Source organism: Pangasianodon hypophthalmus, chromosome 5, assembly GCF_027358585.1.
Source record: "Pangasianodon hypophthalmus isolate fPanHyp1 chromosome 5, fPanHyp1.pri, whole genome shotgun sequence".
Lineage (NCBI taxonomy): Eukaryota > Metazoa > Chordata > Actinopteri > Siluriformes > Pangasiidae > Pangasianodon > Pangasianodon hypophthalmus.
The window spans coordinates 24,546,565-24,570,533 of NC_069714.1; the positions used below are offsets into that span (position 1 = coordinate 24,546,565).

At 39.6% G+C, this 23,969-nt stretch overlaps 1 protein-coding gene across 12 annotated transcripts in view; it reads left to right on the forward strand.

The window, feature by feature from the left end:
* LOC113523655 (plakophilin-4) overlaps positions 1-23,969 on the forward strand; it is a 125,404-nt gene that overhangs the window by 9,113 nt on the left and 92,322 nt on the right. For 2 of the 12 annotated variants that reach the window (XM_026909647.3, XM_026909655.3), the window contains exon 1: positions 17,672-17,876. The exons of 2 other annotated variants lie outside the window; for them this stretch is intronic. In XM_026909647.3, the coding sequence (XP_026765448.3) occupies positions 17,756-17,876 (121 nt within the window). In that variant the 5' untranslated portion in view covers positions 17,672-17,755. Of the gene's footprint in view, positions 1-17,665; positions 17,877-23,714; positions 23,854-23,969 lie in introns of those variants that run through there. 8 more of the 12 variants (XM_026909692.3, XM_053234279.1, XM_053234278.1 and 5 more) reach the window with 7 other exon arrangements.

Here is a 23,969-nt window from a genome sequence, read left to right on the forward strand (position 1 = left end):
ATTTAGAGTCCAGACTTCAGATTTGCAGCACTCCTGACCTTGTTAACAGGTAATTAACAAAATATAGCATTTGTGATTTGCTCCCTTTCTTGCTTTTGGCCTGTGTCACCTGATATTTCTCACACTTTAGGAGCATGCTCAAGGTTTTTTCCTTGAGGGTAACCACAAGTAGTAGAGTGCAAAAATTCTTCCTGGGATATGCAATATATTCACTTAGTGACATTTCTGGGAAACTTTCTGCAATAAATTCATGTATTTTCAAGAAAAATAAGTATTGAACAGTTTCACCTGTTTGACTTGAGAATATTTCACTTGTTTGAGTTGAGCTTAACATTGTTTCTGCTGTAATTGATTTTTAAGAGCATTTTAGCTAAGCTGTCTCAAAAATAAATGTTCTGAGGGAAAAAATGCTCTGTAATCAGCAAATAAAAATGTCACCATGGTCCAGCTACTGTCGATTATCCGTTCAGGAATCTTTTCTGCTTTTCTCCAAGCCTGTCAATTATAGCTTCTTTCCACTGCAGGGCTAAATGCTTACCACAGCCACATCACACTGTTTCATGCCAGTGTGAGCTCGTGTGAATCACTTCTTTTTCCATTGGTTCAGTAAGAACTAGGAAATATATGACCAAAAGTATGTGGACACCTGAATCATGCATATGTGGGCCTTCTCCATACTGTTGCCACAAAGTTGGAATCATGCAATCATGCAATGCTCCTGCACACAAAGCGAGCTCCATGAAGACATGGTTTGTCAAGGTTGGAGTGGAAGAACTCAAGTGTCCTGCACAGAGCCCTGACCTCAACCCCACTGAACACCTTTGGAACTGACTGCACCCCAGACCTCCTCACCCAACATCAGTGCCTGATCTCACTAATGCTCTTGTGGCTGAATGAGCACAAATCCCCACAGCCACGCTCCAAAATCTAGTGGAGAGACTTCGAGGAAGAGTGGAGATTATTACAGTGAAGGGACTAAATCTGGAATTAGATGTTCAACAAGCACATATGAGAGTGATGGTCAGGTGTCCACAAACTTTTGGTGTACTAGGATGGATGGATGAATGGATAACCTACTTATAGTGATGGATGGTTGGATAAAATCTACATCTCCATTTATGGATGAATTGATTGGATAGGTGGATAACCTACATATTATGATTGATGAATGAATAGCCTACATACGATGATGATGGATGGATGGATAATAATCAGTCCTTTTTGATTATGCTTATCCATTGACGGTTAAAATATTCCTAACCTGAAGTAAATATAATACACTGGAAGAAAAGTGCCTCTTCCACAAGCCTTGACACGTTTTGATCATGGGTGTAGTATTTCCTGTTTATGTTGAATTGTGGTTCTAATTGTTTGGTGATGGTGAAATACTGCAGCGTTCGACGTAACTCTGAAGTGGGAAGTCAGAGCTGAGAATTATGTCCATGTGTTTGAGCTACAAAGTTGGGGAAAAAACATGGATGTCTCAGTGTTCATCTTTTTTAGCAACAGCCTTTCTTGATATGATGTCATGTGATGATCTAGGGGAGGAGTGGACCTTCTTAGGTTTCAAAGTTGAAACATGTTTTTGTTTTGTTTTGTTTTTCCTAGTCAGAGAGTTGGGAAATTCCAACTTCACATGCTGCTATTTACTACCTTGAATTTAAACTTACTCCTTCACAACACGGGGTTTAGGACTAACATTGCACCTTGGCTTACAGTTGAGCATATGTGGTCTGCACCCACACCGCTACTTTCTGGAGCTTGATCATCATCTGCTTGTGCACATACATGTTTTTGAGAAGAGTTTTAGAGAGAAGTTTGGACGGAAGGCGTGGGACTGAAACGATGACGTAGTGGCTAACAGCATGCGTCCATTCGCAAGTTTACAGCAGCACACCCAGTTTATTTAAAAGAGGAGCACTGCCAGATCCACACAGTGTATGATGGTCGCTGTGCAACGGGATGTGGTTCAGCATGCGGCGGTAAAGCTTCTACACAGGTCAACTCCATGCAAATGAGTCTGTCCATCTCAGTCTGCTTATTCATTCACTGGTGTTCATCATGTCTGAAGATAAAAATGAGTGTGAAGACCTTAGTTCCTTTCCAAACATCATATTCTGTTGTTTTAAATTCTAACAAAGTATAATTATATGTTGAAATAAGATTTCAATCAGCTAGCTAGGTTGCTTGCTAGTGACTTGTAACTATGTGAGCTAGCTATCCATGTGAACTTTTGGTGCACTTTACGTTCAAGTAAAACAGACTTAAACAGATCCGTTTATACTTACAACATTGAAGGCTTAGATATAACATTTAACAAAAATACAGAATGGCAGGAAAGAGTTTTAAATAGTGTTTTTTTTTCTACAAAGATATGTTTAATGTTGTTTACATTTCTTTAAAAACACAACTCCAAAAAATGACATAGATTCTCCCACAAAGAGGTAGTCCGTTGACAAACACAGGCAGACTGTGCTGTAAGTCTGGCACAAGTTAGCAAGATCACCAACATTGCTTACAGCAGCTTTAATTAAATTAACAGACAGAAACTAATTTAAGGTTTGAATTCAAGGCACATTGTCACTACTAAAAAGTAATGTAATTTTAAGCCTCCGGAAATTTAACTCTTGCCCTGTAGGACACGAGTTTCAAATCTACTTGTGTTTCTGTGCAATTGCTGTTTATTTAAACTAAAAACTGTGTATAATCTCATGATTGTACTGTAGATTCTGCAGTGAGAAGAGACTTTATTTCTGGCCCTAGCCAGGTTTCTTTCATCAGCTTGCAGGATGTAGCTGAGAAACACAAAATCCTGCCAGTGCATTTGGAGATTACAGTCACAAAAGAGTTTTGTCCACCACTGAGACATCCTGCAGTACGGGTGAAGCACAGTACACTGGTACAAACTCGACTGCTAGTGAGAACAGCAGCGGATGTTTAAAAAAAGTGCTTTATTATAGAGTGTGAGTAATTTCAAACTGCCACTACAGGCCTCGGCCTCAAAACCAACAGAGTCTGAGGTGGAATACATGGCAACTTGGTAAATATTTCAGCTGGCTTGGCGTGCCAGCATCTGAGGCAGTTGTCTGCTTACTGAGCAGAAGGCCGTATGGGACAGCTCTGACTTGCTAGTCTCACTTCAGCAGTAAGGACAGTTCCACTTCAGATCAAGAACGTCTGTTTTGGCATGGCACGATGAGTGAGCGGTTTTCATGCATGATGTCATACACCAGTAAGTATCAGATTTTCAGCTGGGGCAGTTGACTTGCTATACTGCTTTGAAAAATTCTGCGGTTTTAGTTTATATGCTGAACATTACGTCCCTATTTTTGTGATCGATTCCTACTATATAATGAGCATTGTGAAATGTGGTAACTGTCTAATTTTCTCCATGGCTGCCAGATTTAGGTAGGACTGTGCTGACTGATTTGCTCAATCCCTTCTCAGTAACTCCCCGAGGAAATTCTATAAAGCATGACCAATGATGTCACTCAGCCTCTGAAAGGATATGCATGAATTCCTGTGGTTTCCCCTTACAATGCCAAGTGGCTTAAAACCGCACGAGTCAAAATATGCTGATCTCTCAACCCCCTCCTCACCGTCATGTCAAATTATACTGAAAATCACCGTATGTTGAAAACTTTGCATTTGTGCTGTTTGTTTCATGCCGCCGCTGCTTCTTCAAACCGTAAATTGCGTCTCGCTGTTATTCAGCTTTAATGAAACGTAGCCTTTATTTTTGGAGAAATGATCCGTGTCTTTGGCATCTCCCACTCCAGTCTGTAAGAGGAGTGGAAAACAGGGAGATCACAAAAGTGCAAAGAAAGTCCTTGAATAACCCTCACTTCCTTTTTTGTGATGCTGATATTTTGCAGAGTTTAACCAGCAATCCATAATGTAAGTCTGAGCTCTGCTTTGACCCCCTAGCTTGTCTAGTAAAAGTGTGATGGAAAACATAGTTCAGCCCACTTCTGGCATTCATTCAGTGTTTATATGAGCTGTGGTTATGTTTGGAGGGTATTCGCGGCGGCATAGACTTTCCTTCGTGCTGTCAACATACTAAATACTGCAATATGCTATATAATTTTAATACCTGTGAAATGAGCTAAAATATTTCATTTTGAGTGGAGTTCCACTTTAAACATGGTCATTCCTAGCATATCTGCTGGAGCCTCCCAGCTTTCCTCCTGTTCTGTTCTGTTCTTTTTGCCTTGAAGGCAATAGCCAGAGTTCACGTACTTGCACAACAAAATGATATTTGAATTGCAACATCTCACAGGCCTGCCCAGTGTAGGTCAGATTGTTCTTTTCTGCATTGCCGTCATCTCTTTTGGTTTCCTTTCATTCTGTTTGAACTTTTTTTTTTTTTGGTAAGATGTGGGTGTCATGGCATGTCCATCATCCTGCTCTTCCTCTGCCCTCATAATTCTCTCTTTAGCAAGTGAGACGAGAGGTGTCAGAGCAGCTGCGTGCTTTGACTAGGAAATCGAGTGCATCACAGACAAGCAAGTTGAGCAAGTCTAGCGGAGTACCAGCACCATGTGCAGAAGAGTTTCATCATGTGGGTTCGGATGCATAGATCACACATGCTTACTCAGTGAGAGTATCTCATGTGGCATATGGTCATGCAGTAGAGCTTAGCTGAGGTTTTAGTGAGCTTCTTGGCTGAAATAATTTTCCTTCCCAATTAAGGACCTCCATATGGTTGCAGTATTGTTTTTTCTCCCACAGCTTCCTCTAACAAACATACTCTACCACCAGCACCATCCTTATATAGAATTCCTGTTCTTGTTTACACTTCTTTACTTGCAACAGTTTTAGTTCCAAAAGCTTGCCATGGTGCACTGTTGCTTATATTTGGGAGTGCAGGCCATACCGTCATTCGGGAGTCGTCAGGAAAGGGATTGTAGAAGGGAAATAATGGAGGAGAGTGTTTCTCTTTTGTGTCAGATAGCCAGGCCCCCTGAATATTAGGTTGGAAATGTTGAATTGTAGGAAGGAGACAGGAGATTGTGGTTGTGGAACCTGTCACGAGTAATAGAAGGGAGAGATTTAAATTTATATGTAGGTAGCTTGGAGGAAGGTGGAGTTTCAGGTGTCATCTTTCTCTTCACTTCTTTCTTAAGGGCTGGATGGATGGATGGATGGGCAGATACATGGATGGATGCATAGATGGATTAAAAAAAAACATACATACATAGGTGGATGAATAGGTAGTTGGATGCATAGTTGAATAGATGTGCAAGTCTCTGTAGATCACAGGATGATCATATACATGCATGTATGCATATATATGGATGAGTGTATAGATGGGTGGATAGATAATCCGTACCCTGTATGGCCAGAAGTATGTGGACCCCTGACCTTCACATCCGTATGTGGTTCTTCCCCAAACTGTTGCAATTGTATAGGATGTCTCTATATGCTGTAGCATTACAATTTCCCTTCACTGGAACTAAGAGGCCCAAACCTGTTCCCATATGACAATGCCCATGTGCACAAAGCGAGCTCCATGAAGACATGGTTTGCCAAGGTTGGAGTGGAAGAACTCGAGTGTCCTTCACAGAACCCTGACCTCAACCCGACTGAACACCTTTGGGATGAACTGAAACTGGAACAGACTATGCCCCAGACCTCCTTGCTCGACAAGAGTGTCTGACCTCACTAATGCTCTTGAGGTTGAATGGACAAATTCCCACAGCCACACTCCAAAATCAAGTGGAAAGACTTCCCAGAAAAGTGGAGGTTATTATAACAGCAAAGGGGGATCAAATCTGGAATGGGATGTTCAACAAGCACATATGAGTGTGATGGTGAGGTGTCCACAAATTTTTGGCCATATAGTGTACTAGGATGGATGAATGGATTATCTACCTACAGTGATGGATGTATGGATGGATAATCTACATACAGTGATAGATGGATGGATGAATAAAATCTAAATTAATGATTGATGGATGGATGGATGGATGGATGGATGGATAACTTACATATAATGATCGATGGATGACTTGTATACAATGATTGATGGGTGGGTGGATGGATGGATAATCTACATACAATGATGGATTGATAGATGGATAACCTACATATGATGCTGATTGATCGATAACCTATATACAATGACGGATGGATGGACGAATAAACTACATACAATGATATTAGATGGATGTGTGGATAGAAAACACATACGGTGGCTCATTGGATAGAAAGATGCATGCATGTTATACATGGATAGATGCTTGTGTGCATGTAGTCATGCATACATACTTGCATCTACGATGAACGAATCAGTGGATGGTGATGAGAAAGGAAAAGAAATACCTGTAGCCAAGTTAAGAAGAGGAAGTGATACATAAGTTCTAACCAGTATTTGATTTTTGTATTTATTGCATTGCATGTTTCTAGAGATTGAAATGTAATGTGTTATGTACACTAAATGAGCTTCTGTTACCCATTTAGCTGCATTAATGTTAGTGTTTGTTAACTCTTCAGTTAGGTATTGATTAACAAACTTCAGGCCTATTTCTAATCTGCCTTTTATCTCCAAGATTCTGGAAAAAATTGTGTTTTCACAGTTACAAAGTTTTTTAGCTGATAACTCAATGTTTGAAACATTTCAGTCAGGTTTTCATAAATGTCATTTTATGAGACTACGCTTTTGAAGGTTCTTAATGATATTTTAATATCATGTGATTCGGGTTCGCTTTTGATACAGTCGATCATCCGGTTCTCACTGATCGTTTAGAACATTGTGTTGGTTTAAGAGGTGTAGCTTTAGATTGGTTTAAATTATATTTTGCAAATAGGAGTTTTTCAGTCAAGATGGGTGAACATTACTCGAGTAATGCTTTTTTGCCCTGTGGGGTTCCCCAGGGTTCTATTTTGGCTCCTTTGCTCTTTTCTCTCTATATGCTCCCTCTTGGCTCGATTTTTAGAAAACATGGTTTGTCATTTCACTGTTATGCGGATGACACCCAGGTTTATTTGACTGTCAAACGCAATTCTGTGGGTCTTGAGTCTCTTATGGCATGTTTGGCGGATGTGAAGGCTTGGCTTTCATTAAATTTTTTAGTTTTCAATGAAAAGAAAACTGAAATTATTGTATTTAGTCCATCTGAGTTTTCAAATTCCACGAAATTGGATTTGGGTGGGATGCCTTTGTGCTTGAAACCATGGGTAAAAAACCTGGGTTTTATTTTTGATGATGGCTTAAAGTTTGACCGTCAAATAAATTTTATAAGTTGTCAAAGCTTGCTTTTTTCAGCTGCGTTTGCTTTCTAAAGCAAAGCCTTTTCTCTCTTTTAAAGATTTTGAAAAAGTAATTCATGTTTTTATTTCATCTAGGCTGGACTACTGCAACTCACTTTATTTTGGGATTAGCCAGGCAGCTTTATCCCGTTTGCAGCTTGTTCAAAATGCTGCGGCTCGACTCTTGAGTGGGGTTGAAAAGAGGGAGCATATTACTCCTATTTTACGTTCACTACACTGGCTGCCTGTTCGTTTTTAGAGTGGATTTTAAAATTTTGCTCCTCGTCTACAAATCTCTAAATGGTTTGGCCCCTACTTATCTCTGTGAGTTATTGACGGAGTATCAACCCACTAGATCCCTTCGGTCTTCCAACCAGGATCTGTTGTTTACCCCTAAGTCGAGGCTTAAGTGTAGGGGAGATCGTGCTTTCTGTATGACTTGCTGGAAAGCACATTGGTCAATGGAAGTTGTAATTAATTGTGCTGTATAAATAAATTGTCATTGTCATTAACAGATATTACATCTCCTATAGTGGGTCAGGCTGCCTTTCACCACCCCACTGATATTTGTACTATCAGTATTAGAACAGAAGGAATGATTGAGTCACTCTCCTCATACACAGACTCCATGGACTAAACACAGCTGTGGGCCTCATGGATGCAATAAAATGCACAGGTGACCTTTTGTTTTCTGACCCCAGCTTAAGCATTGTGCTAATGGAGCCACGGACGGCAAAGTGGTTTGGATAGCTGCCATTTTCATCAAAAGCTAATTTCCTTCTTTTTCCTGCTCGACCTCTTGCACCTCGGTCCACCGCCAAACAGAATTCCGCAGTTTGTTTATGTTTCATTTATTTTCATGAGCCTGTCCAAGGTATGCTTAAACAAAAGGCTAATGTGTTGATAACTCTAGTAGTACAGGTATCGAATGCTTACACACCACCCTTTTACATGATTTAATCAGCTTTTCCTTGTTCTTCACTGGAGCTGTATAAGACTGACGTTGACTTTTTGGATTTTATCAGTTTTGCCTGTGCCTATATGTGATTTGGTGTCCTGTCAGACTCCAAAAAAAGTTTATAGTTTATAAATAAAGTTTGTTGTTTTGAGAAAATGTTTGAGATGTATGAAATGGATAATATACAGGTGATTTTACTTACGGTTCTCACTTCAGATGAAATGATCCATCACTTTCAGCCCCCTTTTTTTATATTCACCAAAACCAGTAGTAATTCATTGTTACATGTCCGTTTTCTAACCTCTGTTTACACCTTGGAATAAGACTGATGTAGTAAATTATCTCTATTCTGATTTGTTGACTGGCTCTTCACATATAACATGACACACGTTATATCCCCACAAATACTACAAAAAAATTACACATCATTGTTTAGTTCAAAACTATTGAAAAGCTGATATAAATAGACGTGAATCTGTATCTTTTGAAAATCTATGCAAAGATACTTTTGATTCCTGATAGTCAGACAATGGCATATATTTGCATAGTACATCGAACTGTATTATGTAAAGCAGAGGTTCTCAAACTTTCTGCAGCCTGGGCCCCTTTAACTGAAAAATTATTTTCACAGACCCTTTCAGAATTAAATCCATCTATTAAAATTTTAGGCTCATTATTAAAATGTGTACAATTAAATCAAATCAAAAGAAGCTAGCCTTCTGTTAGTTCCTCTCTCACCTGCAGCCAGGTGATTGTAGCGTTTGGGATTGTTAGTGTAACATACAGCACTGGGAACTGGGAAATGGAGCTGTGAGTATTTAAAGTGCTAAACAGAAGCAGTTCTGTGTGAGTGTGTGAGTGTGCTAAGTAAACATTACCTGGAAAAGCAAGCATTTGAATGCTACTGCTGCTTTGTGTAAATATGCCTGAGCTGCTGATAAATCTGGGTTTTTTTTCCCCCCTGCAATTATCTTGCAGATCTGAGCTCATCAGCATGGATAAGGTGGTCATGGATCTGAAGCTGACCTCAAACTCATGCGCTCAAAAGCACGGAGTATTTAATAAGCACTTCCTTTGCAAATCACCCAGCACAAGGGAACTTACTCTGTCGCCCACTTTCACACTTTGTCATGTATTATGTTTCTTCATGTATAAAATGGGCACCGGCTCACCACTGAAGACAGCTGAAGAATGGACAAAGACAAATCAATTCCTGTTCTTGGCTGACAGGAGTAGAACCTGATCTGTTCTTCTGCTGTCATAGCCTGTTTGCCTTAAGGTTTGATTTGTTGTGTGTTTTGAGATGCTTTTTTGCTCACCACGGTTGTAAAGAGTGGTTATTTGCATTATTGTAGCCTCCCTGTCAGCTCAAACCAGTCTGGCCATTCTCCTCAGATCTCTCTCATCATCAAGGCAATTCTGGCTGCAGAATGTTTTTTTTTTTGTTTGTTTGTTTGTTTGTTTTTTTGCACCACTATGTGTAACTTCTAGAGACTGTTGTGTGCGAAAATCCCAGCCTGTCTGGCACCAGCAACTATGCCACATTCAAGTGAAGAAGAGCTCTGGAGGTAACAGAAGTGTACTTTGGTAAAAATAGTAGATGTAACACAAAATTAATCATAGTATGCAAAGTATCCAGAGAAATGGGACATTTCAGACAAAAGTCCTTCATCAGCTATGCAAGCAAAGTGCTTCTAAGGCAGAACTGAAACCATATGTTTCAATAAGCTTTTTTGAAAATCTCTCGTTAATACTGGTATCCTGCTCACCACTAATTTCCTCCCCATCTCTCCTGCTCTTTCTCCCTCCTGCTGTCAGTCTGAGCAGATCAGGTCCTTGTCTTTCCTTTTTGAAGAACCAGACATTTTTCGGGGGCAATCAGGAGGATGATGAATTCACTCTCACACGCTTTTACCCCTTTTGTCATGCTTCAGTGCTTTTAACATGTCGGCCAATTATGCAACTCAGCAAGATATACTCAGCTATTTGAGTAAAATCTTTTAAAGGCCAAAATGTTAATTCAAACATTTAGCCTAGCATCATCTCTCTGTTTTTATGCGAGAAGGTACATTTAGTGAAAGGTAAAATGTCATTGTAAACGTTTTTGTACTTGCTTTACACTGAATTAATCTGTTAGCATGAGTCTTCTCGAGGTCATCTGTAGTCTGTGTCTTACTCATAGTGGGTGCTATTGTGTTATTGCATTACTTTTCTTAAGAGTCAGCTTCTTCACGGAGAATAACAATGGGCAGAACCTTGTACTAAAAGCAATTTTCTAGTTTTTATTACCTGCCTGCCTAACAAAGAGAGACACCATTATTAGCTCTTTAAGTACAAATTAGATTTTGCTGGGTGCCTGCAGAGACAGGCTATTCTTCTTAATGGTGTAGGAGGCGCAGGGCAACTGCTGTGCGGTCCACCTGTTCACCTCTCTCTTCTAATCACTCCATCCCCTTTTCTTTCCAGATGGTTGACATAGGCTGTGTTCCATCAGGCAGCTCGAACTAGATTTTTTTTGTGCATATTTAATTTGAGCAGGGAAGATTTTCTGCAGTTTAAACAGCACAAAATTTAAACACATAAAACCTGACTTTTGTCTAATCGCATTAATTAGGGGTGAGCGATATGACAAACATATCATATCATGATTCTCGACATTTCTACAATATGTGTCATGATATATGGTATATTCATTTGCTAACAAACTACCAGCAAAACAGTAGTGGCTGTGGAGATTTCCCCATTCAGCCGCAGGAGCATTACTGAGGTCAGGTGTTCCAGTTCATCCCAAATGTGTTCAGTGGGGTTGAGGTCAGGGCTCTGTGCAGGATAATTGAGTTCTTCCACTCTAACCTTAACACACCATGTCTTCATGGAGCTCGCTTTGTGCACAGGGACATTGTCATGCTGGAACAGGTTTGGGCCTCTTAGTTCCAGTGAAGGGAAATTGTAAACCGCATCCATGGACATCCTATACACTTGTGTGCTTCCAACTTTGTGGCAACATTTTGGGGAAGACCCACATATGAACATGATGGTTAGGTACTTTTGGCCATATAGTGTTGTTGTTTTTTTGTTGTTTTTTTTTTTGCCTCTGTAAATTTACACACTTAGACAGCTAATAAATATAACTGGTGGCAGTGTTTTTGCTTCCTAGTCCCTCAGTTAATTATTAAATTGAGATATTTTGTCTTATTTATATAAATGTCAATGATTGTGCAACAATATAACATTGGTTTTGGCTTTGAAAAATGACATTGAAGTGTGTTCCAAGTGGCCTTTCTCATTGTAAGGGAAGAAGGGAGGCACTTCAGTATAGACTACCACCGTAGATTGTAATTGATTTTGTAGCTTCTTGAAGCCATGATAGATGTGACCTTATTAATGCCTTTACACATGTGAAGTGATAATGCATACACCCACTTAAACAGCAGTTCACATCACAAGTACCATCTGCCTTATCTTTAATCTGGTGTAATGAACTTAAAGCTTATGCCCTATTGATAAATGGTTATGCTATGCTAATGCCAGTGCAGCTACTTGCAGGACGAATCGATCACTCAGAGCTAGACACTTTGTCTCCTGGTTTAATGAGGGGGACGTAGAGGGAGGGGGGCGTGAGTGCTGAGCAGGCGTTGCAATTCACTGGCAGATGGACAGCTGCATTGTGCTGCTCCAACGTGTCCAATATTGTGCTGATTGTCATGCAAATTCCCTGCCCGCCGTTTCATTTGATGGAGCGTACAGCAGCACTGAAATCATCTAAGCTGTCAAAGTGACGCACGGCAAGAGAGGAATTTCGTTCACAGCTGAGTTGAATGAAGCAGATCAGTGATTAAACTGAATCAGGAGTGAGGAACGTGTAGGCTCCCAAAAGCCTCAACTTAACATACAGCAGTTTTTTCATCATTACAGTTTGTGATGTGAGATCTGCAATCAGTGATCATGTATAAAAGCAAATCATTGGAAAATGAATGTTGCACAAAGGTAACTTCTCTCCTGACACAGAAAAGCGGTGTAGTCTGCTCTGTCTTCTACCTGCTACATGCAAACTAGATATCCAAAGTTAGGTCCAGGGTGGGGCCAAACTCCCGCCAGGCCAAAGGTCTCTTTTTTTGCCATCAAACAAGATGATGTTTTGGAAGGACAGTATTTGAGAGATGCATTATATGGCCAAATGTTTGTGGTTGTTTTTTTTTTAAACGAGCTCAGTCATCAGGGAACTGTTGCCTGTTTATCTTCATATTTATTTAAACTTTTAAATATCATTTATGGATACATTAATTAAAGATTTAAATATGCTTATATACATGTATATGTGTGTGTGTGTGTGTGTGTGTGTATGTGTGTAGATATATATATATATATATATATATATATATATATATATGTATATGTATATAACTTGTACAATTTCAATTAGAACATTTTGAAAATCGCCTTAAAACATTAATTCGAATTATCTGAATTAACCGTGAATCTTGCCCAGCGCTAACTGGAACACTGGCTATGTGCCAGGCCTCCTCGCCCAACATCAGTGCCCAACCTCTTGCGCTCTTGTGGCTGAATGGACAAATCCCCACAGCCACATTCCAACATCTTGTAGAAAGCCTTCCCTGAAGAGTGGAGGCTGTTATAGAAGCAACAGTATTAATTCCCATGGTTTTGAAATAGGATGTTCAGTATTCAGGTGTCCACATACTTTTGACCGTATAATGTATTCTTCACTTTAAACACAATGTGGAGGCCATTAATGTGTAGCATTTAGGTGTAATCAGTAGTAGGTTTGTTTAACTAAATGTGACTTGTGTGTTTTTAGCCATTTTTAGCAAAAATCTGTCAGAAATGAACTTTGCAAAGTCTTCCACTTTCTAGCTGGTCCTTTAATGGCTAATATTAAAGCGCTAGTGAGTTTCCTTTCTGAAACATTGTCTTTAGCAAGATTTAACAAGAGAATATTTGGAAATGTATTCGAGTATAATTGGTTCTCTGTCCCTTTTTTCAGGGTCAGGATATAATCATTTTTGACATTTATTTCTTGTGAAATGGAAGAGGGAAACTGGAATATGCAGTGAATATAAAACCTTTACTGCAGTACCTCCATCAGATTATAATCACAGATAAATGCTGTGCTTGAAATGATTTTTTTACTCATTATTGCCTGCAGTGGAAAATCTGGAGCACTACACTACAAAAGAAAACTTTTATAGGGAACACTATTAATGATTGAAGTTAAAGGTTTTACACTCTACATTACGCAGGTTTGATTATCACTCTGCTATGTATAGCCTTCTGTATTCCTCAGTGTGGGTGCAACACCACAGTGTGATATGGGAATGTAGTGCATTATGGGATTGAAAGAGTCCCCTGGATATGCTCCACTATGCTTATGTACACCACTGCAAAATGACAGACCAAAAATATTGTGCTTTGTACTGATTAGGACATTAGTTTAGGACATAGCTAGAGTATTATCCTGTCTGAGTGTCCTATGTAAATAACAAAACTTCAGTTTTGCATCGTTTTTCAAGTTGGTTTATCATTCATTGCAAATATTCAGCATGTCTAGATTTGCAGTATTTTTGTAAAATGTAGCATGTGAGTTGTCATCTGGTGAAGCTTTGTGATCTGGCAGCATGTTTTTCAGCTTCCGTATTAGACAAAAATGACAAAGTGAGGTTTTACGGTACAATGTTAGGAATCCCTGAAATGCCAAAAGTCATTAATAAGTCAAATCTAATGATTGTGTTAATGAAAGTGACTTTTAATTATTTCCTTTTGATAATGAGGGGGCATGTCCAAACCTGTCCAGGCATTAGATTGGTCCAGATTGCTTGGGTCTGATATCACTAGTTAATGCAGGATAGAGCTATCTAAAGTTTCGACCCAGCTGTCTTTGCCCAGCAAGTTGCTGCTGAATGGTAGAGAATTTGACAGTTTCATCAGTATTAAGATTATTTAAAGGACTTCAACCCGGCTCAAAATGTTATGACACGATCAAGTTTTCTTCTCTGTTTCAGAGCCCAAATGGGAGAAATTTATTCTTTGGATATTGACACTGAAATTGTTCCCTCATACATTCAAGTGCTCCAGTAATAGTTTTGTCACAATGTTTAGAGACAGAATGGTAAAATGGTAGCTGCCTCTTATCCTTTTGTATCTCACACAAACGAGTGTTGGATTCGTGCTGCATGATGTTACAGACCTTAGGCTCTGTACCTATTCCATTCAGCCACAGACACAGTGGGGAAGAAAACTGAAAAATCTTAGAGCCGAACATCTGTACCTATATAAAGTTTAGTGCTTTATTAAGGCTTTATTAATATAATAACTGTTTAGTAATCCTAGAGCTTAGATACAGTCTGATATCTACCAACATACCAACATAAAATCTGTTTCAGTTCAGACGGGTTCGGCTTGAAACATCAAGGCGAATGTGCTTTGGTGCTGTGCTTTATTTATGCTGTAGGATTGTCAAGCAGGGATTAATGATGTCTTGTAAGGCTTAAATACATGCACATGCTTCAGGAACTGTACCTATTCGTTTGGTTGTGTCATACATGTTATATATTACTTCATTAGGAACATAATTTGTATTAGTTCCATGAGTTTTAATCTTCCACATTTGTGCGCTCCATTATGCTCTTGACAGTGAAACTCTCTCAACTTGGAAACTGACCTAAAGATACATAAATGCAGTTCTATGTTATATGACTTCTGTTGGCTTTAATTTGATGATACACTATATGGCCAAATGTATGTAGACACCAGGTCATCACACCAATATATGTGGGTCTCCCCCAAACAAAGTTGAAAGCACACAGTTTTTCCAAGGTTGGAGTGGAAGAACTCGAGTGTAATGCACAGAGCCCTGACCTCAACCAAACTGAACACCTCTGGGATGAACTGGAACGCTGACTGCATCCCAGGCCTCTTCACACGACATCAGTGCCTGACCTCATTAATGCTCTTGTGGCTGAATGAGCACAAATCCCCACAGCCACGCTCCAAAATCTAGTGAAAAGCCTTCCCAGAAGAGTATAGAGCAAAGAGGGGACTAAATCTGAAATGTTCAAAAAGCACATATGGGTGTGATGGTCAGGTGTCCACAAACTTTTGGCCTCATAGTGTACCGTTCTGAGATTGTAGTAGTTTGAGTGCTTCTTGTGCACAGTGATAAGCCAGTGAATCATTTGATACTGTGCGAGTAAATAAGACACACTCCTTCCTCATCGTATAAGCAGTGAGGAGATTGGGAAATGGTGCATGAGTAAAATAACTGACTAAAATGACTAAACGTTGTGGAATTCTGGAAGATTAAAAAATGACAGTAAATGATATTCAAGTTGTAATCAGTGAATGACTTTGTATGTGTAGGCAGAGTGAGTGAAGAGCATCAGGCCTGCATCCTGTCCTGTCTTCGTAAACTTAACATGAATATTTCACTCAGAATTGCTAATGTGGCAAAACACAATTAAAATCATTCACTGTGACGCAGCGATACGTACCTGCCTGTGCACAGGTTTTCTCATTACTTATTTATGGTTATTTGATTCAGTAAATTGGTGTTCTGTTTTAGTTTAGTAATTCTAGCACTTCCTACACCATGGCAGCTCAGTGGTCTGTGAGCTGATGAAGGCCGATGGGAGAAAGACTGGAGTCAGAGAGCGTTTAGTGCCACTGCCAGGCCCTAGAAGACTGACCCTGTCTCTGACCCCGCACTTCCTGTCGTGGGTGAGAAGAGATGGTGTGTGTGAAGAGAAATATTCCTCCACAGCAATACAATGGCTGTGTAAAACCTGTGTTCTGTTTTGTTCCAGTATTTTCTTAGTCAGTATTAATCTTTTTAAATATTTTGAAGATGCTACATTTTATGACTTTTGATTTCATTTTGCATCCAAGTCCTGATTAGATCAAAACCAAAGCCTGCTGTTGCAGACCTGCCACCTTTCACACATTTTGTCTAGGAGTTCAGCAATTTAACATCGGCGTAGACTTATTTTATCATTAAAAAAAAAAACGCAAAAAGAGCAGACCTCTTTATTCCCTCAATAAAAACAGCCGATGAGCCAGTCAACATATGAATCTGGAATGATTGACAGTCGAGTAGTTGTTTTGAACTTTCCTATATTAAATGACACCCCCTGGAAGCCACGCCCCCTTTCCCCCATCTCACGTTAGTAATGTTTTGGGTGGTGCTCTTGTCTCAACTTGATTTTTCCACTTAAAAGTTGCACTGAGGCCACGACCTTACTTTCTGGCAAGGTAAATGGATAATGTCTGGTGTTCAGTAATGTGAAATAAAAGCAATCTGTTTGTATCTATCAACTATTTAGCTAACATTAGTTTTTATTTATTATGATGCCACTGAAAAATCTCAGCCAAAAATGGTCAAAAATGGCACTTTCAGTCTTTTGGCTAAATATATTTGACAGAAAGAAAAGATTAATTAGGTCTACAAAAAAGGGTCAAATCTAATATTAAACAAATCCTTTTAATGTTAGCTTAATGATAATTAGAGAATGATTTTTTTCCTTTTCTCTCCTGCACCAGACATGTTCAAACAGTTTGAGCAGCAGCAGTCATTGGAGAAAAATGTCAGCCCTGTGGAAACATTTCAAGGTTTCAGGACATTACACAAGCACTTTGTGAAAGGACTGTATCTAAAATGTACTGTGTTATGGTTTTTTAGCCACAGTACTACACATTATTCTTCTTCGGGGTTGGCAGGTCTGCTTTTGTGCTGTTTTAATTCTCAGCCTGCACATGCTGCATAGACCACTCTAACTCTTCCGGCTCGCTCTGGAAATTGGAGGGGTGCATGATGATGTCGTGGGTCACGAAACGTAAAGTTCTGTTTTCTTAAAAAAACAGCACAAAAGGATATGTTGCTGATACAAAAGCAGCACTGAGGAGTAGAAATACTTGTCAGCATTGAAATGACAATCACACTGTGGATATTTTCTCTTCTCGCTATCAGTGATTACATTTAAAAGCCTTTCATCAATAAGCATTTTTGTCAGTAACTCCATTAACAAGATTGACACTGCCCTTAAATGTAACAACAGCTCATCATTACGCACTTCATTAGCTGGATAAATTGCATAGTAAGTATTCAGACCAAAGTATTCAGTGCAGAGGGACTTCAAAACTGGGAAGTGACTGAAGAACGTCATTTTTTAAATAAGCTTGGCCTCCATAGATGAGAACAAGATTCAGCGCAGAATTCACAGCTGCTGCTGCTGCTGCTGCTGGCACAAAGGTGGCTTGCGTAATGAGGATTAAACCATCCAGCTGGATTCCGATTTATTGCTGGTTAATGTTTTATTGCATCTGAGTGACCTGATTCATAGCTCTTGGAGGAGTGCTTTATTGATTTAAGGGTGTGTGTGTGTGTATGTGGTATGATGTTAAGAGGAAATGAGTGTGTTGTATGGCTTCAGGTGGTACATGTCTGTACTTCCTCTGGTGTAGCCCAGCCCTTCCTGCGGACAGGTCTTAACAGTGGTCAGAGTTAGCTGAGTGTTCACTGTGAGTCTGCTCATCATGGTACAGGCACCTGGTGTCATCCAGGTCTCATCCAGACCTCTACTGATCTTCCATGGAGGAAAGAGAAGGATCAGTCGCTCTCTACACTCGCGTCTCCTCAACTCCCTGACCTTAGCAGGTAGGACCTCTGATCTGTGTGAATGCTGTTTGAGGATCTGGACTCAGGTTTCCTCATTCATGATTTCATTTGTGGAGTAATAAGTGATTAGATCTTCTGCAAGGTGGTCTCAAAGGCTTGTGGGAATGTTTTCCTGGCGAGACTGTAAATGCGATCTTGTGAGTCTGGGAGATGTTCCAGGTCCTCTGGGTGTGTCAAACAGAGTAAAACGTTTCAGCTGTTGTTTATTCTTCTCGTTCTTTCCTCTTCTCTCCCGCAAACATTCGCAGAAGATAATTATAGTATTTCACGTCTTCTGTCCTCATGTCCGTTGTTTAATTACATGTTACTCAGACCTTTTACCTTCTTCAGCCTTATCCTCTGTCCTTTGTAGTAGTTCGTAAAAGGGGTGTGGTACTGATTAAGAGGATTTGGAGAAATCTTTTGTGCTTATTATTTTAAGAGCTGGAAGTTAAACTTTCCCACACACTCATTATACAGACGATAGCTCCTGATTTTAGGAAATCTGAAGCTGTGTTGAATGATTTTTGGTTCATGTTATTGATAGTGTCAAAAAGTACAAGTTAGAAGTGAAAATAGGTTTCAAAAGCAAAATGTGGGAATTGGCTTCTCTGTAGATTTTTACTTATTTGCAGTCAGTTTTTTTTTTTTTTTCTTTTTTTTTTTTTTTTTTTAAAGCGGGTGGGTTTAATGGGAATTGTTCCCTATTGCTTACTGAGGTTTAGAGGAGCAGTCTGTCGAATGGCAAGGACAGCAGCTGGTTTGCTACAGTTAATTAGTTATTTTAGACTGTTAAACATATATAATGAAGTCTGTACTGTTATTTCATTTTGTTGTATATGTTCTAAGATAGACAAGTAAATGAAGGTATGGTAATCAGAAGTCCGCTTTTCCTCGACATTCTCGTACTCTTTCCATTTCTCGTTTCATACTTTTAAATAAGCATCCAGTATTGATTTAAAAATGTACAGGACACCGACATCATCATCACTGTGCATTAACGGCAGCTGGAAACTACTGCAGTTGCTGTTGTTGCCAGATTGTGGGTTGAATGTAAAAGAAAACTGACACTAAAGATGACTGATTGTTCTACCTTCTACTCCTGGGAAAATGAGCTGTCACTCCAAACCTCAAAAGCAGTTGGGACCAATGATCCTTGTAAAACGAGCTCACTTGAGACAGAGTCGGAATCATAACTCCAGTGTAGACAATACAAGCAACCAGTGGTGACCACAGAAGCATATTTTTGTGTGATATTTTAAAAATTGTTTGATACGTTTGAAAGAAATTGAATCCCATAGTTTGGCAGCGCTCAGGTTTGCGTATGTGTCAGTATTGACTGTTGTTTCATGATTATAGTGTTGTAGTCTTGTATGTTTTATTTGGTTTGCTTGGACATTCTGAAGGAACTCTCATCAGTGAAAAATATTTTCTTCCTTTATCAAGAGTGAAATATTGTATTGACTGTGTTTAGTGAAGGCTGAAAGGGCAACTTTGGCACACAGATATCGCTTTTATACCGCTGAGTCAATACGCTGTTTGTGAGAAGCAATTAAATCTAGTGTGTCTTTGGGGAGGTTTTGTGAGGCAGCTATAAGCTGCATAATGAGAGTGGGCCATTCATACTCGTTCACGCCCTCTCTCACTCAGTCAGGCAGAACGTATACACCCACGTAGCAGAAGCCATCATCCAGCTCATAGGTTAACCTCAGCTTTTTTTTCCTCCAGAAGTTCAAAGCAGAGACCGCTAGACGGGTTTGTTTCACTTTGAGCTAAATGTTTTGTCCCTTATGGATTTCAGGTTTATTAGAGTGCAAGTTGCTTTCTGTGTTGGCCACAGCTGAACGCGTGATTAAGCCGGTGATAGGCAAGCAGCTAGCTCAGAGATCCTCAGGGCCATGACGGTGAATAAGGAGACCGTTAGTCTGATCAGGAGCGCTTTATCGTTAGCAATCAGGATGCTGTGGCTGGTTTTGATCTTGATAAGTGGTCCCCAAGCAGGCAGTAGCCACCAGCACATTAATAATGCATTGTGCTGTCTTCTTCAGTTAGACAATCAAGAGCATGCAATTCATTTGTGAATTCATTTTACGGGATGCGCTTGGATTAGACACCAGAGAGTGTGAGAGAATTTCGCAGTGTTGCAGTTTGAGGTTAATGTCACGTTCAGGTGCAGGGTGCAATCCAAAGCTAGTGAGGTTAAAGCGCTGTATAGGGAGTTTTGATGGGACCTAGGTCAGACACTTTGTTTATTCAATCAAATTTTTAGAGAATTTATGAATGTATTTATTTATTTTAAGATACGGTGAACCTGTAATACATTTTGTTTGCAATATTAAACATCTGTTGGTAGCAATATTCTGTTTATTTAGTTTATACAGACAAAAGTGCACATTGTTTTGCATTGTTTATTATACAGAAATAAAAAAGGAGTCTTTTCATTCATAATTTTTTTTCACTCAGATTTACTGGGAGTAGAATCAAATCATAACCGCTGTATCGTGAATCAAATCGAATAATGGCTGAAGCGTATTACACCACCTAGTGTAGGATGGGATTGATGATAGCGCTAGTTTCAGTCCTACGCAAGAAGAGGAAAGATGTATGGGCTCATCATACATCCCACTTCAGGAAGGAACCATTTGTGGAGTGAGACCTGACTCCAGATTATTTTTTTGGCATAAAAAAATGATGATACTTGAATGGAAATTCATGCTTAACTCTTAAATTATTAATATACTATTTGATATGTCAAAGCATCTGGCTAGACGTCTTTTCAGACTTCTTATCAGGCAATACACCCCCCACCCTGCCAACCTCGCCCCAACATAACTTCTCAGCTTTCCTTCTTTTAATTAAAAGGCGACATACGAGGCAAACAGAGAAGGGTGGGGTTGGTTGGGTGTAAGGAGAAGACTTGTCAGATTATTCATCTCACAGGCAGCAGAGGGCTCTAAACATTACAAACCCTTTTTATATCTATTTAAAACTTGAAAGTTCTACTCTGTGCTGCTCATCGTAGTTTGAAGATAATCTTCTTTCGAAAAACGGATCATTGTTTCTCCAGGCTCTGGCATCTAAGCACTAATTTGTGCACTTTAAAGATTAAGAGAGCACTACAGGAAACTTCAGAGATTCCGTATGAGATTTGAGTCACCATCTCCACAGCTCTAACTCGAGGTCACAGGCCCCACATAGCACAGTTCAGGTCCACATCTAGGTCAGGATGAGGTGTGTGTGTGTGTGTGTGTGTGTGTGTGTGTGTGTGTGTATGTGTGCACGTGTGTGCACACATTAGATGGGATAATGTCACAAGTTAGTCATCCTTCTGTTCTTCACTCTTGACTGATGTAATGTAGTGAGCCAAACCAGATGGTCAGAGCAGGTGAAATAAAGGTTACGCCTTTGAGCTCTGTGTGTGTGTGTGTGTGTGTGTGTGTGTGTGTGTACGCTCCCACCTGTATGTGAACTTTACCCCCGGGCGTGTTCTCTTTCTCTCATACATTCTTGTGGCGTAAGTGTGGAGTTCCTGCCACAGTTCCTCTCCTTGAGGCAGTTAATTTTCCCTTCACTTTGTTCTGACAAGCTGAAATTGGTAGACGTTATGTACATTAATAGTCAATTGTATTGAACAGAAATTCGGCCCTGCATTACCTGTACTGAAGTGGGATTAACCTTAACTCTACAGTTGATCAGTGCACCTGCCATACTGACAGTGATTAAGGTAGGGGGAGTAATAAGGTCACAAGGAGAAAATATATATAAATATAAATATGTACATACATATAATGTATGTATATATTTTTATACAACAGTTAGATCTGGTCCGCTAATTTGATTGTTCAAGCGCTGTTCCAAGAGTGATGATATTTAGTGTAACAGAACCAGGACATTGCACTGTTTGTATCACGCCGCTTGTATCACGTCTGTGTTCACTACATACAATTCCAATTTCAGCACCATGTTACATTAAAACCGTTACTACACTTACTACAGGCTGTCAGTCAGTCTCTGTGTTGGAAAAGATTTCCAATAAAGCAGAAAATAAACAAAATATTTAGCCACATTGTGTCTGAAAAGTCACTCAATATTAATTTTTTATTTATATAACTGTTGTATAAAAGCAGTATCATCACACTCACAATCGTGCTTTTGTACTGAATATCAGCACAGCTGTGATTACATGCAGCCAAATCACAGCTGTGCCAATATTCAGTATAACATCACTCTTGCTTGTGCAGTGTTGCTTAAATAATAAGAAAAATAATATTTTTCTTAAAAGTTTTACCAGAATATATTTCAAATGTCCTGTAGCTATTGTTCAGCTATTGTGTTTTGGTTAATGTTATTTTTACATATTTAGTGGCACAATGTAATGTTTCAGTGCATAACTTACTGGCCATCAGCATCCTAACTTACCAGGAACCCAAAGTGCTCCCAAACACTAGACCTTGAAGCATATGCTAGTACGCTAGGCTAGTCGAATGTGAAAAAACTGCACTTAGGAGACACTTGTAAGTTAAAGAGTAAGTTACTTTTTCAGTTTGGGCTTAATTGAGTTTAAATTTTTATCACACCACATGTAATCTAAGCAGTATTTTATGATGGATGATCTACTTTATTAAGCAGTGTTGAACAGAGACATGTTGAATCAAGAGCCTCATCATTTCATTGTTTCGTTACAGCCTCAGGTGTTAAAGTTAAAAATAATAATTTTAATAATAATGACAAGAAACACATCAGGTTTTCCTTTTTTGTTTGATCCTCATGGAGAGATTTGTCAAAAAAAAAAAGAATGAAGCATTGGAGATGAAGGTTGCAGAGACTGTTGGTGATATTTTGATATTTTATTTTATTTTATTATAGCACGTACATGTGAAGAGCCATATTAAAGTCTTGTATGAACATTTAGCAAGATGTAAGACAAATTGGTTGGAATTTATTTAGTTAAAAACACACACACACACAAAACAAAGATGCCCACACCTGCTCAGAACTGAACTGGCCTACATGCATTTTAGTGGCACACCTTGAAAAACGTTCAGTTGTTGGAGAAGTAGGCATTTCGTCCAATGTCAAAGCTCCATTAGGAAAGCAGGCTTGAAGTTGGCCGTGATTGGTTAAAAGAGGATAAAGGGGCGGGGACATGGGTGTGCGGCCGACTAAAGACATGAGGCTTAAAATGAAACTGGTCAGTCGTCATGTGTGTAATAGAAGTATGATAGCGCTGGTAGGCAGAAGTGCTGAAGAAGCAGAATCCTGGCACAACTTGTTCATTGTGTGTTTGGAAATCTACAGTTTTGAGTTGCTCTCATTTTCTTCCCTTCCTCCTTCCCTCCTTCCTTAAAAGGAATAATAGTATGCCTAGCGATGAACGAATGAGTTATCATGACCCAATTTGTCAGCACAATGTTATCATGTTACTCTGACTACTCTGGGCCTGAGCTCTTGGCTGATGATGATGGGGTGTGTGTCTGTATGTGTGTGCGTGTGTCTGTGTGTGCGTGTGTCTGTGTGTGTGTGTGTGTGTGTGTGTGTCTGTGTGTGCGTGTGTCTGTGTGTGCGTGTGTCTGTGTGTGTGTGTGTGTGTGCGTGTGCGTGTGTGCGTGTGTGAGAGAGAGAGAGAGACGCTTGAAGAAACTTTGAGTCTGTCAGTACAAGCCTACGATATGTTAGCAGCTCTTTCAGAGCCACAAGCCGTCATGCATTTCTACTGTGATTTCACAACAGAAGAAGCTTTTTTCCCCCCTCACTATCTGCATTTCCTTAGTATTCTGCATTCAGAGAAAAAAAGTCTAAATGGGTGTGTGAAACCTGCCAGGCAGGTAACTGACAAACACAACATGCTTGTCTACACACACACACATATACTCGCACTCATACTCTGAGTGCCTGTCCTGCTTCTCCTTCCCCTCGTCAATCTCTTCACTGGAGAACGTGTCCCTGATTCGCAGGGGGATTATGGGGAACATGCAACGTGAGTAAACTCATTGGTGTCATAAACAGGGCCTAGCTACGAAGCTTAGACTCACATTTGTTATGATTATGATCAAGAGAGAACAGAGAGCTGTTTGTTTCTTCAGGAAACTCTAC